The 21,140-nt window shown below is 49.6% G+C and overlaps 1 protein-coding gene across 3 annotated transcripts in view; it reads left to right on the top strand.

Moving 5' to 3' along the window:
• Positions 1–1,760: 1,760 nt before the first annotated feature.
• The window catches only part of GAD1 (glutamate decarboxylase 1), a 38,391-nt gene continuing 19,011 nt past the window's right edge, over positions 1,761–21,140 (top strand). Inside the window, exons 1-7 of one of the 3 annotated variants that reach the window (XM_071747388.1) lie at positions 1,761–1,821; positions 2,557–2,634; positions 7,736–7,875; positions 9,820–9,882; positions 15,041–15,199; positions 15,910–16,152; positions 18,808–18,898. In XM_071747388.1, the coding sequence (XP_071603489.1) occupies positions 2,594–2,634; positions 7,736–7,875; positions 9,820–9,882; positions 15,041–15,199; positions 15,910–16,152; positions 18,808–18,898 (737 nt within the window). In that variant the 5' untranslated portion in view covers positions 1,761–1,821; positions 2,557–2,593. Of the gene's footprint in view, positions 1,822–2,556; positions 2,635–5,607; positions 6,528–7,735; positions 7,876–9,819; positions 9,883–14,426; positions 14,508–15,040; positions 15,200–15,909; positions 16,153–18,807; positions 18,899–21,140 lie in introns of those variants that run through there. The other 2 variants (XM_071747389.1, XM_071747390.1) reach the window with 2 other exon arrangements.

The raw sequence follows: 21,140 nt of genomic DNA, 5'->3' as shown, positions 1-21,140 counted from the left end.
ACCTCTCTGTTGTGTTGTTTATCTTTCGCTATCTTAAAGGATATGAAACCATTGATCTTTAGATTTTTTTTTTTTTTTTTTTTTTTTTTTTTTTTTTTTTTTTTAACTTGAAGAGATTTTCCTGTGTTGCAGGGCTGGCTTTGCAGTGCTCCAGTACTTCATCTTGGGACAAGGTACAATGCCTCTCTATCCTGATGGAAGCTAAAGGTCGTTCCTGGAGTTCCTAACATTTCCAGCATAATCTTGTTCTTAATGTTTCTTATAGAGAATTACTGCAAAGTGGTAGAGATGGATAATTGTGAGGTTGTTTGTTTGTTTTTCAAATTATTTTCAAAATGGGTATGGAAGCTGCTTTCACAGTCCCATGCTCATAAAAAACAAAAAAATGCTGTACATGTCACAGTACTCAGAAAGTGGCCCTCTGGGAATGGGGAGTGCTTAAGGTGCCCTGAAATTTGAATGAATGCCATAGCTATTTTGGTATCTTCATGCAGTGTCCATAAATGAGATCAGGAGGAACTCTCATGCTCTTACTGAGTAACTGGACAGAAAAGCATGAGCAAAGACAAATGGACTAATATGAAGAGTCTCTGAAGGGCTACTAAGTTTTACTGAAACTAATTCTGTCTGGTTAATCAAAATTAGGAACCTATAGGGAGGCTCAACCTAGTGATTCTAATAATGATAGAGTATTTCTATAAGGAGAAAAGGTGACTGTTAGAAGAATGCTGAGGAAGGAAGTTTCAGGTTGGCATTCTCATTGTAGCTGGAGAGGAGTGCAAGGAGCATATTACCTGTCCTGTAGGGAGCACAGCTGTCAGGAACCAGACCACTATCCATTGTATCCTCTTGAATCCCTTCCCAGACATTTACTTGAATCCCTTGCAAACACTAAATATCTCTTAAGATTATAAAGTGAGAGGCTATGCTCGATTCATTGTTCAGGGCAGTGCTGCTCATTATCTGATGTCCATAAACTTTACAAAACTGTTATGGCTGAATATGAATTAATGAATACAGCTAAGCTTTATCTCTTGTTCTAGTGCTGAGTTGCTAACACACACACCCCCCAAGATGACAGCAATTCTGTGGTCATCTTCTGGTGCAGCTATCAAAATGTCAGCAAGAGGAGTCAAGAGCACTAGGTAAACGTGGACTTGAAAAAAAGTTTTGAAGGGGCAAAGCAGAAGACAGAAATTTATTACATAAATAGATCTGAATATGTGTCTGTAACATGACAACTGTAATCTGATTTTCTGCCTGGAAGACCATGTCTTCAGTTTGAACCACTTTTTGTTTCTTCTCTTGATCTGGGAGAAGTGTTTTTTCCTTATAACTGTCCCTCAATACTCTCATCATGTTCTATACTAATACTGAAAAGAGAGGGGTGTGTAACAGCTGATGAGTTTGCTTAAAGCTCCTCCATTACCCCAAAACAGAGATGAGCTTAATGTGAGAGTGATAATGAAATCCACTCAGATTAGAGAATGTGAACTACTCAGTCAAACTCAGTTAACTTCTTGATGTGACAATTGTCCATTTTTGTAGCTATTCATATAGTCCTCTTCGTGTTTCTGTGCTATGTTTGCACCTTGTTGTAAAATTTGAGTATTGGTTTTCTGCTTAACCACTTTCACCTGAATTAGATGTGCTAAATATTTCTTTTTGCAATACTGTAGCTAAAAAGATTACAGAATGGTGAAGAGTTTCAAGTATGATGCTGCAGAAGGCCTACTATTCTACTAGTACTGATGACCATCACAAGTGAACTGACAGACTCTTCAAGGCAAAACCTGACTTATCCACAACAGAGAAAAGAAGGTAAAGAAAAAAGAAAAGCCTAGTTTGGTTCAAAACTGTAGCTTGGTCCTGAAAACTTTTGAGACATAGGAAAGCCCATACCTGAGACTGAGTTATGATTTGAGGAGTGTTCTTAAAAGTATCAGAAAAGCTTGTGTGCGTTGTTTCTTGAGGATTCTTTATGAAATATGCTTAATTTAAGTAAATCCTGTATTAAAAGAGTCCAGCTCTCCAAATTCTGAGATTGGAAAGCCAAACTGCATTATCTCTTGTAGCAGCATTACTGAAATTACTGAATGTTCCTGTTCTTCTTGTAAACTGATGCCCTCCTATGGGATAAAAAGATATAATTCAGTGAGAGATGTAACAATTAGAACAGCATATCACAAGGGGAAGATCCGGGCATTAGCTGTCTTAGTTTTACATTGTACTGGGAAGTATTATGGAAAGCAGGAAATAAAGTTTATTTCAAATGTAGTGAAAACAGTTGCAATTCCCTGAAACTGGTAGAGAGTGGACTTACTGCTTGTACTACCATTTTCATTACCTTTTTTTCATGCTACAGTCACAGCTACCCAACTTAAGTGACCTTGTTTGATCAGCCTAGATAAATAAGCCTTTCCGCTGGGCTTTATTTTGTTATGGTTTGGAAGTAAGGGAGTTCTTCATTTGCTTCCATTGGGGAAGTTATTGAGGGTTGGGATTTGCTGCTGTGATTGTTTCAGGATGTGGATTATTCTTTGGGATGTTTTTCAGATGAAGCAGATCAAAACGGACAGCAACACATGCCAGCATGGATCAGGAAGGGGACATCCTGAAACAAGAAGCCACAAAGTATGTATAACAATGTGCTTCAGATCAGACTTTTTCTGAATGTCCTTCATCCCAGCAGTGCTGAATGTTCTAGCTGGCAGGTCATCTTGAGCTGTCTTTGAAATTCAAATCAGGGACATGGTCCTTAAATATGGGACAGTTGGGCACATAGGTGACAGACTGATCATAAAACCCAAAGCAAACATATTGCTCACCTTCAAAATATTCTTGTCAAGTGCCATAAAACAGCAGAAGTTCTCTCTAGAATAGGAGTATAAATCTGTAACCTTTACCAGATTTCCTTTTGTAGAATTTCCTGGGCCGGGGCAAATAATTAGAGCAAATTTTTCTTGGTAGGTTAATTTTATTGATTACAATCAGTCATATCTGTATTTTTCAGTACTGCAGGTGATAGGAAAGTTCTGAAATATTTAGTTTTGAACAGTTTTCCAATTCTTCTTTGTTAAGGACATTTGTCATTTAAATAATTACATTCTATCAAAGATGCAAGTAAATGAGACATAGTTGTGTACCTGGAAATGTTGGGAAAAGAAATAGGTGCCAAGTACAATGAAAAAACTAGAGCCACAATTTCAGGAACATCACAGATGTTCAGTGTACATACTGTTATATACATTTTTGAAGGAAAGAGCATGCCTGGTCCCAGCTAGCTAAAATATTCACAATCCAAACAAAACCAGGAATTAAAAGGCAACAGAGAGAGAATTCTCATTGAGGAAAAAACAACAATCATAATGATCACCTGAATTTACTTCCCTGCCTGTAGATAAATGCATATATAATGTGACTGAAGTTCAGAATATGAGGAAATCAAGGAACAATATGACAGAGTGCTTTTCCCCTGTTTGCTCTTCCATTGGTAGGTAGTTACATTGTTAACCCCTTATAGTGCAGCCTGGTGGCACTCCTGTCACTTACAATCTCATAAGCAGCTCCTAGGACAATGACTCTTCAAACCCACCATAGAATCATGGACTGGTCTTTGTTGCTGAAAGGTATTTACTGCATTGCTTTATTCCTGTGCCCCCCCAGGCTACTCAAGATTCATATTTTAGTATGTCTGGTTAATGGATCGAGCTGAGCTAAAAAAGACACCAACATCTGGCTTCTTAAAGTGAGCTCTAACCAATGCTCTGGTGACAAGCTTCAGCTAGGGAAATTCAACAAGGGAACTGCACATCTGTGTCCTGCTGTCTTGCAGATACTGTATGCCAGTGGTTTTTCTTGTGATTCACATCCTCAGTAAATGTCTGGGTTCAAAGCAAAGGCCAAGTCTTCTCGGGCTCCAACCTCCAAAGACATTCTCTGTAACCTGTGCCTACAGTCCACTCCAGCAATAGCCACAGGGAAGGGACTGAATCACGGAGGAGAAAGGAGCAAAGAGGGGTTGAGCAGAGAGCTCAAGCAGTGAAGCTGAAGGGGAAGGCTTTGAACTCTGTCACTGACACCGGTTCCTCTGTCAGTGGCCCCTCCTGGGCATGAACAGGAAGGGTGTTTCAAAGGTCTCAGCTGCTGAGGCGACTACTGAATGAAGTCTCCAGAGCTGGAGTGGTTAGGTGGGATTTTTAGGGGGGTTCGCTGCAAGCGAGTTACCCAGCGTTCCCTGGCGTGGTGTACAGCCGCCCTGCAGATGAGCGGGAGGAATAAGGGGGACGGAACCCGCGAAGCCCCAGGGTTTGCCGTCTGTCGCTTCTCCTGTCTCCGCTGGGGTCAGGACGAAAAAACCCTCCCTCAGCACGGCCTCGGGGCCACCGCAGCGGCTGCCGGGCGGGCTCGGTGCAGGCCGGCTTTGTGAGGGTCTGGGCTTGAGATGCAGCACCACCTAGAGGGGACGGGGGCGGTGCCGGTCTCGGCGGCCTTTGGTTTCAGTGCTCTCCCGCCCGGCGGGGAGCGAGGCGGGTTGCATGCCCGCCTGAGCTGTGCGGAGCTGCTGCCCTCGCCGACCCCCCCAGGCAGAGCCCTCTCTTTTCCCCGGGCTGTGCCTCTGACCTTGCCGGGACAGGCGGAACCGGAGCCGCGGGCGGGGGCGGTGCGGGCGCTGTCCGCGGTGCTGAGCGGCGCGGAGGGGCGGGGGGCGCCGAGGTGGCAGAAGGACTCATTTCCAGCGTGGCGCGGAAAGCCCGCTGGTTTTCATTGTCTGGTTTCTTACCCTGACGAACCTCAGCGCCTCCGAGGATGTAAATATTTATGTTAAAGCGTGTCTATTTACGGCAGACACACGCACTTCTGGAAGGCCGGGGGGGAAGGAATGAGCGCACACGCTGTGTGCCTGCCGGGCACAGACCCAGTCGGGTCGCACCTTGCAGTGACTGCTGGTTTAAAGTTACTTGCCTGATCTTTCGTTGACTCCTTTCGTTGACTTCCTATGAATGCTTCTTTACGTTTATAAAGATAACTAATTACAGTTATATTATTATATCTCATGTTCTGCTCTGAGCAAACATTTTGCCCGATCGGTTGAGACCACCTTTAAAACGACAGCCAGGAATAGATGGCACAAGCTCATGTCAGATAGGGCTGTTAATTCCTCTAAAACTATGTTTAAAAGCTGGCTTTTGTGCTGCTGGTGTTTTCGTTGTGTGTCCAGTTCCTAGACAGTAAGTGTGCTCAGCAAAGCAATTGTCTTGGTTACTTAATGCTGTCAGTCGACCGATCTCCTGTCAAAAAGGAGCTTGTAAGTTTTCGCTCTCTCCTCGAGTCCTTCAAGAAGGACACGTCCCTGCTGCTCGTTGAGCTGCCCATCACTCCCTGCACGGGATTAAATTCTCTGGCTCCATCGAGCGGTTTCCCCTCCTCCCGTCTCATTGCAGATTCCTCTCAGCCTTTTATGTGCCACTTCTGTGAGAAGGGTTTGGTTTAGGCATCTGCGTAGCTACCGCGACATGCTGAAACGTAGCACCGTGGTCACCACCGCGAAGTGTTGGTGAAGCATGTTTGGAGGGTGGGATGCAGAAACACAGATTTGAGGTTGTTGGGGGTGAAAAAAAAAACCAAACCGTTGTCTTGATGTTTCTCATTTTAGCCCGAGGGGTGTCTGGTATGAAATCGTAATCTAACGGCAGCGGTGAGGGCAGGTCAAAGAAATCCAGGTGATACCCCGCGGCCAGGAGGACACAAAGAACGGCGGTGCCCGGGCCTCTGCCACCCTCTGGCGGAGAGCGGGGCGGCGGGCGCTGCCGGCAGCCGCCGAGGGAGCCAGCGGGGCTCCCCAGCCCCTCGGCACAGAGAAAGGGGGTGGCTTTGCTGAGCTACATTGAACACGGACCCGGGCTGGCTCACTCTCGGCCCGCACCGTGCGCAGGGGTGTGCCGGGACCGCACAGACACTGGGAGTTGGGGTTCGGCCCAATGTCCTCTGACCGTACACGGATGTGCGAGGTGCTCCGCGCCTGTTAGCACAGCCGACCACCTCGGAGCAGGGCGGAGCAGGACAGGCAGGGCAGGGCAGGTGGGGAAAGCCTCCGAGACTCAAGAGGGGCCTCGCAAGGCAGAACCCCCTGTCTATGCAGCTGCCCCCACCGCTGCTGGGTAGCCCTCCCGCCTCTCCGGGGCGAAGCGGGCCGGCGGTGGCAGCTGGGTCCGGGTGGGCCGCCCCTCCCCGCCCCAGCCGGCCGCCCCGGCAGTCCCCAGCCCCCCGTGCGGAGCGGCGCGGAGGGGGTGGCGGCAGCCCTGTGACTCATGCCTGCGTCGAAGCAGATCAACCGGCGATTCACGCTTTTCAAAAAGCAAATCCGAGCACTTCTGGAAAAAAAGGTCATCTCGCATTAAATTCTGCTGCGCGATTGGTATTCCGACGTCGTTCCTAGTGGAGTTTATAAACGGCGGGTCGCTCCCAGGCTGGAGTCTCCCTGCCTGCCTGGATTCCGGCAGTAACTGTGTCCTCACGCCCCTTCGGTAAGTCTCCTCTAAACAGCTTCCTATTTTCAAACCTTTGCAAAGCTCTTTCAGGGTCTGCATTTATTTATTTATTTATTTATTTATTTTCTAAAATCTGTTTTGGTGGCTCTCGTACCTATAAAGGCAAAACGAGTATTTTGAGACAGCCAGCGCCTTAGACATTGCGTTAACCTGTTACTTCACCTACAGGCATTGTCTAGAGAATCTGTTCTGCTTTATGTCTTTTTAGTTCTGGTTTTTGATGTTGTTGTTGTTGTTTTTTACAAACAAAAAACTCACGAAATACCTGGTTTTCATTGAAACAATCGATCCGTTGCGTTTACACGCGGGTGTAAAGCCACACGGCAGTGGGAGTGAATCAGTAGCTATTGACTTGAAAAAAGCTTCTAACAAAGAAAGCGTTCGTTCGTTATCGCGACCTTCATTTTCTGTAGAAGGAGAATAAAATAAATCGCAGGTAGCCGTGGGGACAAAGAGACGAGCGGGGCACTGACCCGGCAATTCTCGATCAGCGACCCTGTAAGGGTTATCGGAGCGCCGTGTCCGTCAGGAAGGATCTGCACATCTGGCGAGGAGCGAAGGATGGACCAGCACCTTCCTTCCCCCAGACAAACGTGCCTTCTCCTGCCATTTGTGCTGCTGGGTAGTGATGAAGCGCGTACTTGTCCCGATTTGCTGAAACGTGTGTGCGAATACACATGTGTGTCATTGGAACCGGGCAAAACGCACCTTTGTAGTGGTGGGGGTTTATCAGTCTGTCCTGAATTCTTAGCCTGGCGTATGTTTGGGGCTCGGATGATAGCGCACAGAAGTGGGCTCCGTTTGGGATTGTAAATCGTTTGGGCTGGTAATTTCGAAGCGCCCTTTGCACGTTTCTATTTGACGCGAGCCACGTAATTGCCCTGCTCAGCGGTCACCGATATAATTGCGATAGACTTCATGCTCTGCTAAATCCATCATTCAGGCGCGGGGGGGGGGGGGGGGGGTAGAGCACTCGACATCCAGCGAAGGGACGATTTTACTCTTCAGCCTGTCGAGGCATTTTCCCTGCTCCCGCCCTCCCGGCCCCTGCCCGTCCTGCCGCCGCCCCGGGACCTGCGTGGCTAACGCCGGGCTGCAGGCTGCTGCCCGCCGGCCTCGGGACGGAACTCCGGTGCGGTTGTCCAGGAGACCAAATTACTAAAACCGCCCTTTCTGCCTTCCAGCAAATTCTTCGTTGCCCTCCCCTCAGAGGAATATCGGAGGAAACCCGGGCTCCGGGGCTTTTCTGAAGGGATGGCTTCCTCCGCTCCCTCGTCCTCCAACGACGCTCCGGACCCCACCCCAACTAATTTACGACCCACAAGTAGGTTTTAATATTTTCCTCGTTTAAAGTATTTTGGAAGCTTTCCCCACCTACGCTTAGAAAGATCAAATTCGAAAAGAAACGATAAATCCGTTCCGCGCCGTTAAGCAAGGTGTGGAAAGTGCTCCACACAAAGAAACCATCTTCCTGGTGGCAGCGGGAGAGGTTGGTCCATGGCGATTAAAACGCTGGGAGTAAAAGCCCATCTAAGATGCCTTTATCGTACAGACACATTTGAGAGATTTAGACAATAAATTGAACCCCTAGATGGCAAAAAAAATCGGGATGCTGTGAGGGGTGTGGAGAATATGTATCAGATAAAGGGCGAAGTTACTGTTACACCCACTGTTTTAAAGCGGGAGTCTGTTCCCCCCCTTACATTTTATAAATGCTAATGCTGTAGCTTCCTTTCAGCCTACGCTGAAGCCTGTAATCAAGCGAAATTTGAATGCTAATTGTAGCTTTTCAAAGCCTTGTGTTCCAAATTGCTCTGAATTCGCCTTGAGTTATTGAGGTGTGAGTGGGAAGCAGGGGCTGCTGCAGGTGGATAGAGAATCAGTTTATAGCCCTGCCAGTCAATTCAGACCGTCGCCAACCGAAAATAAATGAAAAAGAGGCTCGATGCCATAAAGCATAACAGACAAAGAGCGAGCAGCAGTAAGAAATGAAAGGTTGTCAGGCACAGCAAAGCGGGAAATAGCTTTTACCCTGAAAGGGCTACGAGGCATGAGCACAGAAATCATTATTGTCATTACTCTGCAACTGGAAGGAACGGGGGGAGGGGGCGAACGGCGGCACCGGGTCTTGTTCCAGGCGGGGATGACAGGCTCTGCCTTTGGCAGAGGTGTGACACGCAGAAATCTAATTAACTGGCAACGCGGCTAAAAACGAGACAGCCTCTATCACCAGCTCCCCGCCCTGCCCGCGCCGGGCTTCTCAGCCCTCCCGGCCGCGCTGAATCTTTTCCCCCGCTTCTCCGTCCCCGAGGGCCTGCCCGCTGCCCTCTCCGCCCGGGTGAGCCGCCGCACGTCCCGACCCCTCTGTCGCCTTATCACTCTCCAACACCACCCCGGCTTCCTGTACCCCCAGCGGCCACCAACCCTCCCTGCCGACGGCGGTGATTGCCGCGGAGGCCACCCCGGGGGGCTCCCACCGCCCGGCGGGGGGGGCAGGGGTGGCCGGGCACGGCGGTCCCCACGGCGGTCTCGCTTCAGAGGCCGCCTCACGGTTCCACGCTGCCCCTGTGGCTGCCCCGGGTCTGGGGGCAGAGGTGCCCGGCAGTGCACAGGGCCAAGGGCGGTGCCGCCTTCAGCTAAGGCCCGGGCTTTGGTACTCTCTTCCCCCAGGCTTATCTGGGGCCGGCTACGGCACAGCCGAACCATGGCTTGCAGAGGCTGGGATATAGCCCTGTCGCAGCCATCGGAGCTGTCGCGCCGGCGGCGGTGACCCCGTGGCTGTGCAGGGCTGCCGGGCGAAGAGGTGTGGGGGGGGGGCCGGGCGGGCCGAGACGCGGGGTACGGGGGTGCCGTGCCGGGAGTTTCCCAGGTGCGGCCGTCGGAGGCTCGTCAGTCGGGCCGAGGCTTAGCGCCATTCAACTCCCATCATGTAGTCAAATACTATTTTTCACTCAATTAGTTCCTGAACTCTTTTTGTGACCCCATTTCACGCCACTTTATTTTAAGCTGCCACGTCTCCGGAGCCCTGGCAGTAAATTATTAGATATTCGGGTCCCAGGTGCCTTCCCCTCTCCTCTCGGCGGGCTAGAGTGTCACCCTGCTGTCACCCGGCACGCTCCGGCGCTGCCGGGATCGGGAAGCAGCAGTTTCTCCCTGAACTCCGGGAAGAGGGAGTGGGGGGCTGTGCGGGGGGTCATGGGGGTGTCGGCGGAGCGGCCGGGGAGACCCGCTGCCCCAGGGGAACGAACGTCTCTGCCCTCTCTTCCAGCTTACGACTCGTGGTGCGGCGTGGCTCATGGGTGCACCAGGAAGATCGGGTTGAAGATATGCGGTAAGTCCGCCCACGCCTCCGCCCCACACACTGTCTCTCTGCAACCTGCCTGGGGCCCGCCCGCGGCTGTGGGCACCGGGGCGGCCCCGGCCCAGCCACACCGGCCCCGCCCCGCCTCGGGCGGCGGCCTCGGACGCCCCCTGCTTGCCGCACGGCTCCCCCGCCCCACCGTGCACACCGACGGCTGCGCCCCGCCTTGGGTTTGCCTTGGCCCAGGCGTTGTCCGCCGCGAAGACACGGCTGAGGGCCCCGCCTCCCCTCCAGCCAGAAACGGGGCTGTGCAGGAGGGTGGCGGCGAGAAACGAGCCGTCGGGGGGGTGGGCTTGGGGGGTGGGGAGTTGGCCGCCTCTCACTGTCTGAAATTTTTCAACCTTATCTGACTAGAAAATACAGACCTCTTGGGGGGGAAAGATTAACGAGAGCCTTATTAAAGAGCAATTCGTCAGCTCGCTGTGCTGGTAAGATAACGCTGGCAGCCAGTCAGGGCACAGGCACATGAAATGCGGGAAAGGAAACAAATGCACGGTCAGATCGTAGCAGGAGATTCATTTGCGGATAACAAGCTGTCTCCCTTCTCCAGACTTCTCAGTTGCGCCTCCGCTTTCGCAAACAGTCAAATCTTCAGTTTCTGATGGGAAAAATCTTTCAGCTTGGCCCGTGGCCCGTATGGATATAAATTATTTCCCATTTTCTCCATCTATCTCTTGGGGGGCGGGCGGGGGTGTGAGATTGGAGGATTATTTCGTGGGAGAAACGGGCCTTTCCAAAACAAAGATGTATTTAAACGTCTTGCCCTACTTGCCCGAGTGGAAGCTCGTTTGTTAAACGTTTTGTTACCTGAAAGTTTGGACTGAAAAAGAAACGGGGTGCGAAATGTTTAGCCCCGTGTCTTTTAGAGAATTCTTCTGTACCCGCAGGCGACATTGAGTAGTCGCTTAGTTCTATAAATAGCTCTTGATCTGGGTTTAATGGACCGTTTCCCTACCAGTCCCTTCAGTGGCTGGAGAGATGGGCTTTTTCATCATCATTTTAATTTAGCCCGGCAAGCAGAACTGATAAAGTAACGCACCGTTAGGCTTGTTCCGTGTTGCTAGACTACCGGGGTTACAGAGGGACATCGCAGCTTTTCTCAATCAGATCAAATACACTGAAAATGAAAGATCCCACCATTTTGGATTTGAAAAAGGCGAAGGAGGCTTTGTGAAGGGAATTCGAAACAAGCAAGGCTCCTGTATTTTTGGCTCGGGTTTAGTGTTCGGGTTTCCTTTTCTGTCTGTTTTCTGTATTACACGAAAAATACACCTCGAACAGTGCCGGTGGTTAGGAATAATCAGATTCGAACACGACCGCTGTTTTTGCTCGTCGTTGTTTTGTTGGTTTGGGGAGAGCATGAGCTCTCCCACTTGAATCTAATATCTGCACAAAGACAGAGGGGAAGGTGGCATTGCCAAGAATCCTAGTTAAACATGCTAAACAAGTTGACATTTGACTATTAGAGGTGATATCGCCTCGTCCTTACCTTTCACAGAACATCATTCCGGACCCCAGTATTGCACAAAGCTATAATAAATCAAGCGCCTCAGAACTCCTCTTTCTTTGTGTAATACACGAAAATCGATTAATTTTGAATGCAAACTTTAATTAAGGGTTGATCTCAGACCGAAGCCAGGTATTGAACTGTCCGTTCGCCCACCTGTGTTGTGTACTGTGTGTTGACATTTCCAGTAATTAGGTATCCAAGATGTATATGTCATTTTTTTTTCCTCAAACGGACCGATTTAAGGATTAGCTTCTTTCTTTTCTGGTTGAAAGCCACCGCCTGTATAGAGCCCTGCCGCTGCCACACCCCCATGCTCTTCATCTCTGCACATATCCACTTGAAAAAAGAGAACATATATTAAAGTGGTTTAATGAACTGTCACGCCAGGCAAACCACTGGTAGATTTTCCCCTGTGCCTGGAGTTGCACGCTACACCTTTCACTCCCACCTCGGCAATTAGTATCGCTGCTGGGACCGATCCTGCTAACACTCGCTCGGCGTTAATGGAAATACTCGACGTAGTAAAATTGCTCAGGTGTGTCTGCAGCTGTTTACCCCCGGCCTGCTGATGACTCTCCAGCCCAGGGAGCAACGCAGAAGGGTAGGATTTTAGAAGCAGCCGTGTGAGTTAGACACTCATCTCATCTCTGGAGTCAGTGGGATTTATGGTGGCAGCTCAGGCAGGCGGTGCTGACCCCCCGGACGCGGAGGGAACCAAGACCTCCCGCAACCGCCACCGACGTGCAGCTACTCACGGCCACGGCAGCAGCCAGGACAGCTCTGTCCCCGCCCCGCAAGCTGAGGTCCCCGAAGAGCGACGAAGCCGAGGGGGCTTCATATGCCTGCCTGCTGCAAGGCCTGATGAAATACCGCGTCGGATTCGTGGTCACGGCGGGAACGGAGAGGCTCCTTGGACTGTCTGGGCTCGGCTTTGAAAAAACTGTCTCTAAAAGCACACCGATAAAAATACCTGTCCGTGGAGCACCTGCGGGAAATAACTGCTGCTGGGAAAGGCTGCGCTCTCGGCTGCTACAGGAAAAGTAGCGGGGATGCTCTTTCATTCGCTGCTACTCGCTGGATCTCTCCTACAATGACCCTTCTTTTCGCACAGGATACAGATGAAATGTCTGCTATGGTGATGAGCTTCCCATTGGGTGTGGAAGAGCCCTCGAGGGCAGACTGCCACGCTTCCCGGCACCCGCAGCAGCCTCCACCCTGACGGGGTGGGAGCTCGGGGAGCCAGAGGGTCCGGCGGCCCCAAAGCGAGGGCTCCACCATGTACCGGACGCCCCAAATCCGCGAGGCGCTGCCGAGAGGCTTAGGCGAACGACGTGTAATCCGCAGCCGAACGAGCTACTGACGAACGGAAGAGGGTTCCTTCTTTCATGGCTTTTCGCCGTCGGGCTGCCCCCAATCCCAGCTGATCCTCGCCGCCTGCGCTCGCTGCCGCCGGCTGCGGGAGAGAAAAAGGGGGCCGGGGAGCCCCCTTAGGGCAGAACCGCCGCCAAGTCATTTGGGCAAGGGGTGAGCTCCGTGCCTCCGGCACGATGTCACCGCCGCCTCCTTCGCATAGCCCTAGTTCGGCCAATGCCTTCAGCGAAGCCCTGGGCTTTCTCAGCCCGATGAGAGACGAACCGGAGGCAACTGCAGCCTTTCCCGGTTAGTGAAGCGCTGCCGTCTGCTTTCCCACCGGAGCCTTCGAGGGATGTGTGACTGCCTGCACGCCGAGAAGAGCGCAGGTTGTGCGGCGAAGAGCACGGCTCTAGGGAGGAGGGCGGCTGTTCTTGCAGACGTCTCTTCTCATGGAACTCTTCCCACTGAGCAACGCCACAGGGAGCCTAGAAGAAAGGCAAGCGGAAACATAAAGCAAATTGAAGCCACGGGGCCGGGGGAAAGATCGTTCCGGAATTCAGTCTAGACTGTATCAGCTGTGCCACCTCATGAGCAGACGAACGGCACTAGCTGTTGCAAGAACCCCTAAAAGCAGTAACAAGAAAAGTAAAATAACTACAAACAAAACAAAAAAGCCCTAAAAACAAGCAAGCAAACAAAAAACAACCAAGCCAAACCAAAACGCTAATAACTGCATCACTAAACACGTCACTGATCCTGGACGGCTACTCTTAACTCATGCACTGAGATTCCCTTAAATAGTTTTTATAGTATTCCTAATATTATCACAGAATGAAACTAACTAGTATAAAATCAGTCTTAAAAAGCAAAACGGGAAGTGCTCAATTAAAGGATGGGCTAGACAAACCTGCCTGCGAACAACACTGTTTGAAGACTACTTTGGGTGCTCCATTGATGCCGAAGGGGTTGCCGGCCGCGGTTCCACTCTGAGGAGCCCTCACGAGACTGTCAGGCTGGCAACGAGTCCGAGGCACAGGTACCGTGCCGGGAGCTCAGTGTCGCCGCCATTTCCCCGTACGGAGGTGCAGCCCCGGCGTCTGCCCAAGATGCAGAGGGCACGGGTGGGCGCCCGGCTGGAGGTGCCCCCAGTCCCGGTTCTCTGCGGGGTCTCCGGAGAGCGGAGGGTGATAAAGGGAAACAAGGACAAGGGAAGCTACGGCATTGTTTTTCCCCCCCGTCAAATCCCTCATCGCTGGCCCCAGCCACGACGAGCGTTGGTTTCAATTGTTACTTGCTTTTAAAAAAAAAAAAAAAAAAAAAAATAAAAAAAAAAAAAAAAAAAAAAAAAAAAGGAGGCCGACGCTGCCACGCTGTCTATTCCAAACGACCGGCACGCTCGTTGCAGCCTGGGAGATCACTGTCTGTGGCCTTCGTTATTAACGAAAAGCCCAACGCTATCCGTGTTTTAGCGGGTCACAATCTTAATTGTTATTCCTTCCTAGTTCAAATAGACGTTACCACAGGCTCTGCGCGGCGCCCACCGCCGTAATTCTCGAGGCGCGGGGATTAATTTTTGCGGTTGCACAAAGCACCAGCAGTTGAGATCGGGTCCCGGGCGGCAGGGCTGTGTGTCTTTAGTGAGAGCCGAGCTCCTGGAGAGCCCGGGGATGATTAACGTTAGTATCAAAGCATCTTTTCAGGTGGAAAATCCTCATCTCCTGAGCACGTGCTGGTACGTACTGATAACAGGAAGGTGGGGTTGGTGAGTGCTACCGGTGTCTCTAGAGGTCTGTCGCTCTCAGACCCGCTGCCCCAGAATGGCTGCTTGTTCTCATGCCTTTTGCGCGTGAGAGCACCACGAGGAGAGCTGAAAGTGGCCCTGATTTTAATCATACATCATTGCCCCTGTCTGCTGGGTCCATAAACTTCGCCTGCAGGCTGAAATAGCATTGACTCATCCTGAATTCTCTTCCAGTGGCTGATTACTGAAGTGGAATCTGTCTGATCGACTTAATAAGAATTTACCACTGCACTAAATGACGAAAATTTGTTTTTTGCATGGCTGGGTTTTTGCCGTTGATGGCATTTTGAGCTCTCCCTCCTGGAGGCAAATAATCCCCATAAATACTCTTATTCCTGACCTCATTAGTCAGATCCAGGGCCAACACCGGTTTGAACTGTTCTGTAGAGAGCTGCTTTAGATATTTCTGAATATGTTGGGAAGCGAGCAAACTCTGACTTGTGCACCTTGCAATAACAATGTAGGGTTCCTGCAAAGGACCAACAGCATGGAAGACAAGGGCCGGATTGTCAGCTCCCTGAAAGAAAGGCAGTCCTCCAAGAGCCTGCTGGCGTGCGAGAATAGCGGGAAGGAATCCAGGTTTCGTCGCACCGAGACAGACTTCTCCAATTTGTATGCCAGAGGTAAAAGCTTCTGCTTGCTCCAGTTCGGGCACGTCCCTTAGTAGCCTGCCCTCACTTTCCTTAGAAACACGTTTGGCCCGTGCCTTCACTTGGTTGTTTTTGAAGGAAGCTTCATATTTGTGTGTGTTTGCTGAGAGCCGCACTGGTGATGCATACAAGTTTCCTGAAAGGCAATTTTATTTACTTTGGGCTGATTCTCTGAGCTCACCTCCAGCGGTTCCTCCAGGGTCACTCCATATCCAGCCTCCGGGAGGAAAGTAATTTTATATTTTATTTCCTCCTCAGTTAAATGGCAATGAAACGGTCTGTGGTTGTTGGCACGGGGCCACTGACTGGGAGGGTGGGGAAGAGAAATCAGTCCCTTCACGTAGGGGTGAGGGGTCGTCGCAAGACAAGGATAAGTGCGGCTTTGGGGCACTCTTGACCCCCGGGGAAGTGAGTGTTCCGGGGCGTGCTCTTGGCCGGGGTGCCTCGGAGGTCCCCCCGCCGTTCCCGCGGGGCGAGTTGGGCCGGGACCCCCGGAGGCAGAGGTGGGGTTCACTCTTTGGGTAGCAAGCGGGGAGACCCGGGTCCGGGCGCTCTCCCCACTACAAGCCAGGATGCGCCGGGGCCACAGCTTCCAGGTGATAGTAGGGCTGCGGGCGGACGGTGCTTGTTCATCTCTGCCCCTGGCTGCTAAAGCAGGTGCTGACAGCTGCTTCGTCCCGCAGATTTGCTGCCGGCCAAGAATGGCGAGGAGCAGACTATGCAGTTCCTGCTGGAAGTCGTGGACATCCTCCTCAACTACGTGAGGAAGACGTTTGACAGATCCACCAAAGTTCTGGACTTCCACCACCCCCACCAGCTCCTGGAGGGCATGGAAGGCTTCAACCTGGAACTCTCGGACAACCCCGAGTCCCTGGAGCAGATCCTGGTAGACTGCCGGGACACTCTGAAGTATGGAGTTAGGACAGGTAGGTTCTCGCACACTACTCTGGATAGTCCCTCCCGGGGCTTTTCTCTGACCCTCGGTGAAGGAAGGGGACTTGAGCCCACACAGGTAAGCCCGCACCCTGTCCACGCCCTCGCCTCTGCCTCCCTGGGGGCTCAGTTCCGGGGCTGTCTGCGGGCGCTGGAAATGTCTCCGCTCAGAATCTTCAGTTACTGATTGATGCTCCACCCGTCCCCGGCGAGCAGGGCTCAGTGCTGTTTGTAGTGCCCAGAAACAAGTTTTTCAGACGTAATCTCTTTCACTTGATTAAATGCGAGCTGTCTCTATCCCCGGGGAGCAATATCATTAGGTAAATGAGGGCATAAATGACACTGAATTTGCAGTTTTTCTTCTTTATATTCACCAGAGGTTTAATGAAAAAGAGACTGAAATACTGGGAATCGTCAATAAAGGAATGCTGTGGATATCAGCCCTTATGAATCAGATAGAAATTCCCCTTTAAAATAACTTAATTTACTGTGTGAGCTGTAGCCAGGCTCTAGACTAAATTCTCTGCTCTTTTTGGGTATTTGGCCTGAATTGTTTTACATCTGTGCAAGCAGAAAGCTCGGCTGGCCACAAGCCCCTACTGCTCTAAGTGCCCAAGCAGGTCAGAAGTGGAGAGAGAGAGGAGCTGGGCCCGTGTCTCCTGGCTCCACTTCTGGTCCAGCCTTTCAGGGCTGCAGCGCTCTGCCCGGCGAGCTGCCCCTCGGCTGGGCTGGGCTCGGCGAGTGGGGCTGCCGTGGGGGGCGGCGGTACCCCCCGGAGCTGAAGCGGCTGAGGGAGGGAAGCTTTTGTCTCACAGTCTCTGGCTGGGCAGCTGCGAGCAATGATCCTGAAGGACAGGGCGCTGCTTTCTGCGCTGTTCACTTATGCAGCAGTGAAAAACTGGCCAGGGCATTCAGGGAGCAAAATCTTGACAAGAAATGTGGGTAGCTGGCTGTCTTTTCCCACTTAAATGGTGTTTTCAGTTATTCGACAGTGTCAGGCACATATTTTGATTTTGTGTCCTTAATCAAAGGGTAGCGTATTTCACTCCCAGAGCCATGTGTTGAATAAAGGGCCAGCAGCAAAGGCGGAGCCGCTGCGGTCCCTGTGTTTGCATCTTTATTCCGGTGTTGGTTGCACCGGGATGTCGAGCCATCTCTTCCCCTCACATCCTCTGGAGCTCTTGTGGAACTGGTAGGAGCTGTTCCCGGGAGCTGAGATGCAGTGATCCGGCCAGACAGAAGCTCTACTCAAAGCAGTCCCCGCTGTCCCTGGTGCAGCTTTAAAGAAGAGCTGCTCGGGCCGTGTGGGGACCCGGGACACCCTCTGGCATTGCAGGCGCCGTTTTCTCCTTCGGCGAAGCTCTCTTTAAACCCATCCAGGGCTCAATCTGTAGCCTAGTCCGAGGACACGTAGACTCGCTGACAGCTTTGGGACACCAGCGAAATTTCTCTTAAAACAGCTTCCCAAATCGTATGCCATGGCAAGGAAGAGAAGTGCTGATTTGTAAAGCAAACAGCGAAGCCAGGGTGGTATCTCAGGGCTTAACTCTGAGCCGCTGGGCTCCCCGGGGCGGAAGCAGCCCCGGTCCCTTCGTCTGCCCTTCAGGTTGTGCCGAGACCTGGCAGTCCCGGCGGGCTCCCGCCTACACCCCTCGAAGTGGAATTGTTTTCTTCTATGTCGAAAGATGCTGATGTTCCCAGTGTTGAGTCAAACGCGACGTGACAGTGTCCCTGCGGGTGCTGAACCCCCCCTCGCCTGGGCTGTCCCCAGTGCGTTATCTATGTGTCCTTTCCCAAGAGAGAGGCGCTAAGGGCTAAATCGTGACACTTCCCCCACCCCCTCAAAGTCCGTCGTCATTTGTTAGGAAATTCATCTCTTCATGCTAGAAAAGCAGACCTGCCAGATGTCAGACTTACCGCTTATGAAAATTATTATAGCAACTTTGGCTAAAAATACAGCAACATGCTTAACTTCTTGACAGCAAAGCCTTTATTTATGAGGTAAAATCTAGATTTTAAACCATGGGGGGGGAAACGCTCGAGCGGGGGTCCCCTGGGGGCTCTCAGTGCCCCTCTGCTGCAGGTCCCACCGCACCGGGACGTTTCCCGCGGGGGCCGCCCCCACGGCCACGCAGCTCAGGAAGCAACGGGCTCCTCCACGTCCCTCCCGAAACCCTCCAGCCTCCTCGCCAGCGGGCGAAACTTCCTCTATTCCTCCATTCAAATGCAAATGCCCCCAGCACCTGCAGGTTGTTACTGCCAAATATCGCATCCCCCGCCCCCAGTGCCCATCACTGCTGGGGTCGGGGGCGAGGGGTGGGGTCTGGAGGTGGGCTAGCCCGAGCACCAGCGCAGGTTCCGGAGGTGTTTCACAGGCTTAATCGCCTCTGAGGTTTTCTATTTTAATTTAGACGCTAATGAATCCACAAAGAAGCTCCCTTAAAAGTGTTGTTTTCACCTTTGTAACAAGAGATTGGTGAATGTTGGTTAACGATTTCCCTTTGGGCGGGACTTGCTGTGAAAACTTCATTGCGAGTGTTCCGTAAATCTAGAACTATAATTTGTGTTAGAATAGTTGGACGGTTTAGAACTGAAGCCTGAAAGTCAGCGGTGGAGTCGTTCTGAATTGCTCTCGATTCTCTTCCCAGGTCACCCTCGCTTTTTCAACCAGCTGTCCACGGGCCTGGACATCATTGGCTTGGCTGGGGAGTGGCTGACATCAACTGCTAATACAAACATGTAAGATGGGGCCTGTCAGCCTCTGTGGCTGGTGCTGCGAGGGGCTGCCATCTATCATGGCAGATGTGTACAGTTTTCTCTCTAAGGCCAGTTGCTGTGTCTTCAACAAAGGCATCACATTTTTCTTAATAGTTATATAAATAGTTATACAAATAGTTATACTAAATATACATATAGTTATACTAAATAGTTATATAAAGCTGAATAGTTTTTCTTTTATTTTCTTTTGTAATAAACAGAAATGCAAATATCTCTGAGCACATGGTAAGTAACAATGCTGATTCTAATTCAGCATGATTTTTTTTAAAACTTTTTTTAAGCTTTGTATGTAGACTGAATAATAATGCAGCTATCCATGTATTAACACTAGAACACAAAATACAAGGACAAAACAAAACAAACCTCACCAAACTAGAAAACCTTATAGTCAGCTTTTAATTTATATATTGATTTGTATGTGCTCAAAATTGTGATAGTTGTCAAAATGCAGGTAACTGACTGCCGTTCTGTTTTAGTCCAGCAGTGAATGTGTTTTCATTCTAAAGCTACCCCTGTTTTGGGTAGTTTGTTGCTATTTGGCAGAACACAGGAAATGCATCTGCCGATTGGAAAACGAACGATATTTTCACCGGCCTATCCATGAGTAAATGGTTCACTAAGTACAGCTGATTACTTGTGGCTCTGTGCAGATTAGGACCTGTGCCTGTTTTGTGACATTAGCAGTAAGGAAAAATACACAAGGTGCTTCAGCCAAAGGCAGTCTACTCTGTAATAATTGTTTTCTCAATTAGTTCTCGGTTTGCTAAAAATTGGTATGAGACATTCATATTTAAAAGCTAATGGGGAAGAAAACCCAGCAACATTTATTTCAATCATAAACAAGTACTGCAAAGTGATAAAAAAACCCACCACCACCACCACCACCAAACCCATGGTTAAAAGTGAAAACAAACTTGATTATGTTTCTAAAAGAAAGCTTTGCTTGATTAGTGTTCCTCTGCCACTAAAACATACATCTGAGTGTCACTTTTTGCAGGCTCCTTTTCCATTGACTCACTCAGTTATCCTACCTTAGTTATCCTGTTGTAATCAGTGACATTGCACATCTTATAGAACATAATAGACATTAGCTCTGTGGCAGACTGATAGTATTGTAAAATATTGCCATTGCTATTAAGAACATTGCATTCACTTATTCAATTCTGAAAAAGTAACTTTCTTTTTTAAATAAGGTTGCTTTTGTCTTCAGTTTAAAAAGTGAATTATTAAATAGCTAGTTCTGTAAAGCTAGTTTCTTACCCATTTATACTTTAAATCTTAAAAATATTTCTCTGCAAGCATGAAAATCGAGTATCTATTTGCTTGTATGACATTTAGAAAATGCAGAAAATACAGTGCTCTCTCTCTTTTTTTTTTTTTGTTGTCAAACCAAGGTCAACATGATGTGCCTTCAAATAACACAGTAATTGCAAGTAGGGTTAAAGCAAGACATTTGTAAAATATGATTCATAGATCTGACAGAGAAGGTTATCAAAAATAGCCAAATAATCTTTGTGAGCTCTGGGGACCGTATTATTTGTTTTGAGCAGTGTTCCAGCACTGAAGAGCAGGTTCTGACCTTTGCCTAGAAACTGTTCCAACCTATTTCAGCTACACAAGCATGTAACACACAAGTGACATTAGCACTGTTTATGGTAGGGAGTGCTTTCCATTTGGCATTTTTTATTTTTTTATTTTTGATCTGTAAACAATTTAAACAATATTTGTGAACAATTAAAAATATGTTTTCTTTTGCAAATTAGTTTTTATAATTTAAACATTTTAAGCTTCCCACCTTGACTTGGAAATTATGTATCAATGTGCTATTGATAGCTCAGTCACTGAACATACGACTTTCAGGGTAGAGATTCCAGAAGTTACCATTACTGATCCAGCTCTAAGGATCTGTAGTGCAGGGTGTGCACTCACCACGGAGCACCCAGCTGAGATTAGAAAGCAATAATAGCATCTGGAATTTCTCTCTATGCCCACTGCTCTCTGAGATGAGAGAATTACATTGGTATTTTGAGTATTACACATTTATGAAGATAAAACATAGAAAAAATATGCAAAATGCTTAATGTTTATTCTTGCAATGCCTTTTACAACAGGAGAAAAGGCAGCTAGACAGGCTTGGTTCTTCAAATGAGAGCAGAATTAAGCCAGCACTGGCTACTATTAAAAAAAAAAAAAAAAAAAAAAA

The sequence above is a fragment of the Heliangelus exortis genome, chromosome 6 (assembly GCF_036169615.1).
Source record: "Heliangelus exortis chromosome 6, bHelExo1.hap1, whole genome shotgun sequence".
NCBI lineage: Eukaryota > Metazoa > Chordata > Aves > Apodiformes > Trochilidae > Heliangelus > Heliangelus exortis.
The sequence above is the reverse complement of the archived record's forward strand: the minus strand, read 5'-3'. Positions and strand labels throughout refer to the sequence as shown.